This window comes from Enoplosus armatus, chromosome 6 (genome assembly GCF_043641665.1).
Source record: "Enoplosus armatus isolate fEnoArm2 chromosome 6, fEnoArm2.hap1, whole genome shotgun sequence".
Classification (NCBI taxonomy): domain Eukaryota; kingdom Metazoa; phylum Chordata; class Actinopteri; order Centrarchiformes; family Enoplosidae; genus Enoplosus; species Enoplosus armatus.
The window spans coordinates 6,369,704-6,377,484 of NC_092185.1; the positions used below are offsets into that span (position 1 = coordinate 6,369,704).

A 7,781-nucleotide genomic window follows, 5' to 3' on the forward strand; every position below is an offset into this window, starting at 1 on the left:
AGACAGATTCCAGACAGACGGGCAAAATTACTGAATACTTTTCCTCAGACCTCAACAGGAAGTTTGTCTGTTTAATTTGTCCATTTGTGCTGTGATGAATGAAAATAACATAAGAAGACATTTTGAAACAAAACGCTAGTCCTTTACGTCCTCCACCGGTTAAGAGCAGGAACAGAAGGTGAGACAATCGGCCCGTCGACGAGTAAAATGCTACAAGGGTTAGCTACGAGGTGGCTAAACTTATAGCTCAGTACGGTTTGTAGACGGTGACTTTATAAGGGAATGTCTCTAAAACAGTTTCAGAAAGTACTGTACTTGTACAATGTTGCACTAATATAAGGTGACATTTTTCTTCATTCTGTCTTTTAAGATTCTCACTCATTTCTAAAACGTTCTTAAAACAGATTTCTGTTTTTTTGCTTATTTTAAGAGTCTTCCAAGACTTTTACTTGAAATGGAGTATTTTCACAGGCCCTGCAAATTGACTGAATACTTTATCTTTACCTGGACGTCCGATTAATGGGTCTTTGCATTAACACCTGGTAGTGAAATGCAGGTGAAAACACATCTGTTTAGAAACAATCAAGGGTGCGTGCGGAGCAGGAGATTAGAAAACACATCACCACAATGTCATGAAAGCTTATATATGGACATTTTCAGTATTTAGAAATACGCCAAATTGCTGGAAACCATTAAATTGACTGTTTAGATGTACATTTGTATGACATTCATCCTGGCATTTCCTGGTATATTCCAGTGAGAAACAGCGGCTAGTAGCAGTGATAACACTAACACAGACCACGCTCTAGTTAGCTCTACAGGTAGAGAGAAATTAACTGAGTGTCTCAAAATATCAACAGACAGCACAGAAGCCCTCCCACACATAATGTTAGCATAAAGAATAAAAAAGTAACGTCAACATAAAGTTCCTGCTGTCTGACTTCTACACAAGTTATCAGGCGATAACAACCAGCAAATGTTTCGTATTTTGGCTCGAGAAACGGTACATCAATAATCAACATAGTTGCAGATACATTTTCTGTCGACTGACTAATGAATTCATTGTTTCAGCTCTAAATCGGACAGAGAGAGAAAAACTCTGATTTATGTAAGGAAACCTACTCCAGTGTTAAAGAAAAAAGGAATTCAACTTCAAATGTTTCTGTAGACTTCACTGTTAAATTTAAGACTTTTAAAGACTTTTTTAATATCACATAGAATGACATTTAATACATGTTTCACCATCATATCGGTCAAAGTATGAAAGTATGATGGAAAACCAGTAGGGACAAAATTACCTGTAATTATTATTATTAAGTAATATCTTTGCAGTACTTCCCAGCAGTAAATAACAATAATTCCTAATGATATGATTAATCAAATGAACACCACCTGGACCCATGTAAGTGACAGAGACTGGGTGGATGGATGCACCAATTAAAAATAAATTAAATAGTTAAAGTTAAAATCCTAAAACATTTCATGAACTCAAACCACATTTTATTTATGGTCAGATTTCTTCTGCAGTAGCCATTTAATGTATTTACAATAATTACCTCTCTACATAGTAGTTCTTATTGTTAATGGCGGAGTCCACCATTCATGCTCAGATTACCTTCACACACACACACACACACACACACACACACACACACAGGATTGACAGGACATGATGCAGCCTGTAATCCACAGTTACTGTTTGTAATTTGATCTGAATGATTGCAGCCACACTGTTTACTGTTTACTTCCCTACAGTTGTATCACAGCTGGATTAATTTACTGCTAATGCTAACACAACAGCTTCTTAGCTGCAGTAGCTAGCAGCAGTGGTCGTGTTTGCTGTTTGCTGCAGGTCTGATGGTGCTGATTGAAACTCCACTAAAATGACTGAAGAGCTGCCCGCATTAAATCCACCATCACAACAATCGAACGTCTCCTGACAGCCTGCAGTCACATACAGAAACATTTATAACCAACATCGCTGCTTACAGCAAGATTGAACTTCTATAATTTAATTTAAAGACTTTTTAATACCTTCTAAAGTCCCATTGGGACTGGATTTATGTCAAAGTGCTTGTATTTTAAAGTGAATCTCTGAATTTTTTCCTTCTACTACATTTTATCAGCTCAGCGTGAAATTTCACTTTTGTGTGAAAATGGATGAAGTCAAAAAATGTTGTTGCTAATCTGATAGATGCTAACATGCTATATGTTGGTGCTAACAACACCAACAGAAAAAACAGAAAAAAATAGAAAGTCATCAGGACAGCAAGAGGTCATCAAATGTTATTGTAAGCCACAGGTCAGTGCTGCTATTCTAACTTTTGCCTATATTTGTTTACATTTTGTCAAATTGTCTCCATTAAAATTATGCTGAGTTAGCTATTAGCACTTCCTGTTTGCAGTGTAGCCGTGGATGTACAGAGAACTATTACTTAATTACTTTAGTACTGAAGAAAACAATGATAAAAACATGATGATTCTCAGGCAAGTTCTGCAGCGTCTTTTTTCTCTGATTTCTAAGTGGATTTAGGTTTATTGGAGGTGGAGGTTTATTCTGAATGGACATCAGAGATAATGATATCCTCAGAAAGTGTAAGTCACATCGAATGATTCAATGTGTTTCATGTGTTCAGATCTGACTGAGTTATGATTCAGAAGGAGTGCGATTTTTGACACAAATTCATCTCACGCAGTATCTCCCCTTCAGCTCTCCAGCGCCCCCCCTAGGGAGGCTTTTGTCTTTGTCCTGCTGGATGTCCATATCTCTTACAGATCAGATCAAAATGACGTCCTGAGCGATGAGTTAAATTACCGAAGAGCACAGTGAGTATTTCATCCCCCATCTCCCCTTGTAAAATACTGTCTCAATGGGGCTTTTTTTTGACGAAACCAAATTCAATGCATTTTAAAACTTTTTAAGACCTGTAGATAACCTAGTTTAACCAACTGTCATTTTCTCCTTAAACACTGCAGCTGACAGTTATTATTCCTGAGCAGTTGTGTGCGACGTTGTGAGGAGCGAGCCTTGATTTGAGGCATAATTTCCATTGAAAAATGGCAGGCGGTCAGTTCCATATTAATAAAACTAGCTTTTAATGATACTTCATGTTCTGTGCAGAAACGCACTACAAAGATTACATCTTATCAACATAGAAAAACGCCGTCTAAAATTGAATATTTGTGTTTCTAAATAAAAGTCAGAGGCCTCTGTGGGGCCTTTTGTCTGTGTTTCATAGTTTTCTTTGATATCCAGGACGTTTCAGAGGAGAATCCCACAAACACTGTTCGGTCCCAGTAAATAAAATGTTTAAAGGTCCTTCAGGTCAACACGTTCGTCATGCCTTTCTTCAGTTCGTGCAGGTCCAGCTGGCTCTGACTGCGTAGTTTGCAGTCTCTGGCCATGGCCTCGGCTCTCTGCAGCATCGTCTGGTGTAATCCGTTTAAATGTGTCGCGGAGGCCAAGTGTGAGCCGGGGCTGCCGTGAAGGGGCCCCAGAGGGCCGTAGCTGGAGTAACCGGGGAGGAAGGGGGAGGTGTAGTAGAGGTGTCGGGGCAGGGCGGGGCTGTGTGGAAACGGGGTCCGGGGCGTGGACGTGGGGTGGGCTGAGGCCTGCTGCTGTCCCGTCCCCCCGCTCTGTGAAGAGTCATTAGATCCTTTACTTTTATCCGAAGACGTGGCGATCTCAGCCAGGGACCACAGTTTGGGTTTAGGGGCCGGGTTTGGCCCCTGGATGGCGTTGCAGGAGTCGACGTGCTCTTTAGACGGCGGGCTCGACGTGCGCTCCGGCTCTGAGACTCTGATCGTCCCCAGTGGTGGGTTTTGGGGAGGGGCCCCTGTGGAGGTGGGGCCCGGGATGCGGGGCAACCTCCTGTCCCCGGAGTCTTTAAAGTCCGGATCAGTGAAGCCTCGGTCGGTGTCGCTGCTGCTGCCGCTGTCCTCTCTGTACGTCAACACACAGGAGTCTCCAACCGATGGGGGACGACGGACTGCTGGAGGCGGCAGGACAGGAAGAGGTCAGCAGGACAACACACACTCACACACACATACACACCCAGTGACACACGTTCTGGCATAAACACACTGACACACATACACACACACTGACATGTAGGGCTGCAACTAATGAGTATTTCGTCGATTAATCAATTAATAATTTTGGTTTTAAAACAACAAACACATTAACACACACACACACACACACACACCAAACAAACAAACAAACAAAAGCACACAGATTCAATCACAAACATGCAGAAACACAAAAACACAATAAAACTAGGAAACTATAAACAGCATTAGAGCTGCAATGATTAGTTGATCAATAGAAAATGAATCAACATGTTTCAAGAAACAAATGCCAAAATGATCTTTTTCCATCTGAAAAGTGAATATTTTCACAGTAAACTGAATGTGATTGAATCTCTTTGGTTTTTGGACGCTGGGTACATTTCACCATATTCAGTATTACAAATTATACAAAACAAATGATATGAAAAGTACACATTTACTTACAGTGAGTACTAAATACATTCACCTTCTCTCCTCTTTCCATTTCATTAAATAAAACGTTTATAAGAAGTTTCCAGGGAGAATTTATTGTCACTCTCTCCATAAAGTGCAAGTAGTATTAAGTTGAGTAAATCAACTGTAATCGATTCAGAGGATCTCACGTCATCTGATCAGCTGATCCACATTTTAGATTTAAAGATTTAGATCCAAAAGTAACAAATCTTTTAACCATATTTGTCACACAGCCGACGTCTTCAGATGGCTTATTTCATTACCTGAAGATGTAAGATCAGTGGTGGAATGTGACTAAGTATATTTCAAGTACTTTACTTAATTATTTTTATGCTACCTTCTACTTCTACTGCACTACTGTTATCTGACTGCTGTCATTACTGATTACTTTACAGATTCATGTTTTATGTTAAAAACATGATGCATTGTAATAAACTGCCAAACTGTGAGTACAATTGTGCAAACTAGCAGCTGCAACAGCAAAATGCTGCTTACACATGAATGCAGCAGTAATAATAATCAAATAATATAATAGTATAGTATAACACTCACAGAGGCCATTTTCTGCATTATGAGTACTTTTACTTTAAGTATTTTGCTAATAATATGTTCTTTAGGACTTTTACTTGCAAAGAAGTACTATTAAACTGCAGTACTGCTACTTTTGTTTCAGTAAAGGATCTGAATACTTCCTCCACCGCTGTATATGATCATATACGACAAAGAAAAGAATCAAATCCAGTTGAGAAGCTGCTGTAACGTTGTGAACGTGTCTGTAGCCTCGACTCAGCAGTCTGTTGTTGTTATGATCTGAAGTCAAGACAACTGTGCAAATAAGTTATTTTAACGTCAGTGTTTTTCCACTGTGTCTTGCTCCAGCTTCATGCACAATGCTTTGTTTCTTTGCTGTTTAGGGCCGCAATTAACAATTATTTTCATCATCATCCATTAGTCGTTTGGTCTATAAAATGTCAGGAAATGGTGAAAAATGCAAATCACGGTTTCTCAGAGTCCAAGGTGACGTCTTAGAGGTACTGCTTCCAGCAGGAGACGTGCACAGAGCTGCTGCTGGAAGCTTTTCCTCCTCTCACTCACCGGCTTCGCTCTTCGACTCCGACTCGTCGTTATTCGGCTTCATCGGCTCCTCGTCCTCGTCGTTCCGCTCAAGGTCGATGTTGTCCTCCTCCTCCTCGTCCTCGCTCCTGTTTCTGGGGGTCCAGGTCATCTTGTTCTCCTTCTTCAGCCTCCGCCGGGCGTTGGCGAACCAGGTGGACACCTGAGTCAGGGTCATCTTGGTGATGATGGCCAGCATGATCTTCTCCCCCTTGGTGGGGTACGGGTTCTTCCGGTGCTCGCTCAGCCAGGCCTTCAGCGTGGCCGTGGCGTCCCGCGTGGCGTTCTTCCGGTAGGTGGGGTCTCCATACGGGTAGGGCCCCAGGGCCCCGAACGGGTGGTAATCTAAGGAGCCGGAGATGCCCGAGGACGGATCGTACCCGGGACTCTGAAACATGAAATGATGAAATTATTATTATGTTGCAACTTTACAACATGCATCATGAAACATTTCTTCTTCTTCTGTGTAAATGTAGTCGTAACCTTTGACCTCACAGCTGAGTTCGACCTTCTCTTTTCTTTCCTGGTGATTTTGCTGTATTTTCTCTGTTTGCATGACTTCACACACAAGTCAGTGTGTTTTTCGGTCTGCAGCTTTAACGTTCGTGTGCTGAAGCTGTTTTCTTGGCAGCTCTCTCCGAAAAAGAGATTCCTAATCTTAATGGGACTAATGCGGTTAAATAAAGGTTTAATTAAAAAACACAAACAGACAAACACATTCTAATGTGCATCCAACAGGAGGCCATCTGCATCACAAACAATCCAGAGTGAAACCCTCCTTTAAATCACATTATTACTATAATTATATTTCAACACTTTTCTTTAGATCACATTTTAATCTTTTGAATTACATCTGAAACATCGACTTTCATTTTCACACATGAACAGGATCCATTTTATATTAAACTCACAGATGCTTCAACTGTTTCAGGTAATAGCATAAATAATAATTGAATAAATAATAAACATAGAAATATGTATTCAAATCTGTGACTGAGGTTTCTTCAACACATGAATTATAAAAATCTTTGGCTACAGATTAAATAACAGATTAAATTTTAAAAAAAAGTGCAGTTGCTGAAATGACTGACAAGAATCTTTCTGATAGAAAGAAACCAATAATCTCTATCTTTTTTTTTTAGATTAACAGTCATTCCAACACAGATTTTTGCGCCTTTTCCAGCTTCTAATATTATTATTTTGCCAACATTTCGAAACGTGAAATTATAAACAAATTTCTTGGAGCGCATTTTAAAACGCAGCTTCTTTTTACACTTTTCTGAGCTTCAGTTTGGTTTTTACCACAAACTAGAACCCGAATTTAAATCCCAGTTGTACCGGCCCGCTCCGGTGACACTCACCACGAAGGAGTTGAGGGTGGCGGCGGCCCGGGGCTCCCCGCCGTACGGGAGGTGGGAGTTGAAGCCGGGAGAGGTCGCTGATCCAGAGTACGGAGCGAAGGCTGAGCCCGAAGAGGAGCGACCGAGCTCCTCCGTCCTCGGTCCTAAGATGACCCCGGAGCTGAAGGACGGGCAGGAGTGCAGAGCCAGGGACACGGACGGCTGGAAGAGGAAACCCTGAGGATAAGCCATGACGGCGCGCACGGAGCCGGACTATTACGCACGGGCGAACTCACATCGGAGAGCGAAAGCGCGCGTCTCCCCGGGACAGCAGAGGGAGGAGAGGAGGAAGAAGAGGAAGAAGAAGAAGAAGAAGAAAAAGAGGGAAGAGGAGGTTTAAAAACGGAGGAGCATCCAGGAGCATCGCAGGTGGCTGCTGGGTTTAGTTTGTGTGTTTCTGCTGCAAGTTTTCCACTTCCGCTGCTGCTGAACTGATCGGTGCTGAACCCTCCGACAGACTGAAGAGAGAGAGAGAGAGAGACACCCAGAGAGAGAGAGAGACAGAGAGACACCCAGAGAGAGAGAGAGACAGAGAGACAGAGAGAGAGAGACACCCAGAGAGAGAGAGAGAGAGACAGCGAGACAGAGAGAGAAGTCACTGTCAGCTCCACCTCCCGTGAACAAACCACAGTCTTTAAACATGTCCAATAATTTGTTTGCATGCCTTAAACATTATATACCTGATCAAACATCATCAGCCAGGTCTGTTCTGTTTAAAATGACACATCAAACACACCTTTACGC

At 41.8% G+C, this 7,781-nt stretch overlaps 1 protein-coding gene across 1 annotated transcript; it reads right to left on the reverse strand.

Moving 5' to 3' along the window:
* Positions 1–3,321: 3,321 nt before the first annotated feature.
* On the reverse strand, positions 3,322–7,229 carry LOC139286235 (Iroquois homeobox protein 5a-like). The gene is made up of 3 exons (XM_070906974.1): positions 6,999–7,229; positions 5,620–6,025; positions 3,322–3,992 (listed from the first exon to the last, which is right to left on the reverse strand). Exons 1-3 carry the CDS (start codon positions 7,227–7,229, stop codon positions 3,322–3,324), a joined length of 1,308 nt encoding a protein of 435 aa, XP_070763075.1.
* Positions 7,230–7,781: the final 552 nt, after the last annotated feature.

What these genes read in the sequence shown, in the direction of transcription:
- LOC139286235 (XM_070906974.1), bottom strand. Translation starts at nt 7,229, where the DNA reads ATGGCTTATCCTCAGGGTTTCCTCTTCCAGCCGTCCGTGTCCCTGGCT. An exon ending in CCACCCTCAACTCCTTCGTG is followed by an intron (nt 6,026 to 6,998) that starts GTGAGTGTCACC and finishes TTCATGTTTCAG; the next exon opens with AGTCCCGGGTACGATCCGTC. An exon ending in GGAGTCGAAGAGCGAAGCCG is followed by an intron (nt 3,993 to 5,619) that starts GTGAGTGAGAGG and finishes TGCCGCCTCCAG; the next exon opens with CAGTCCGTCGTCCCCCATCG.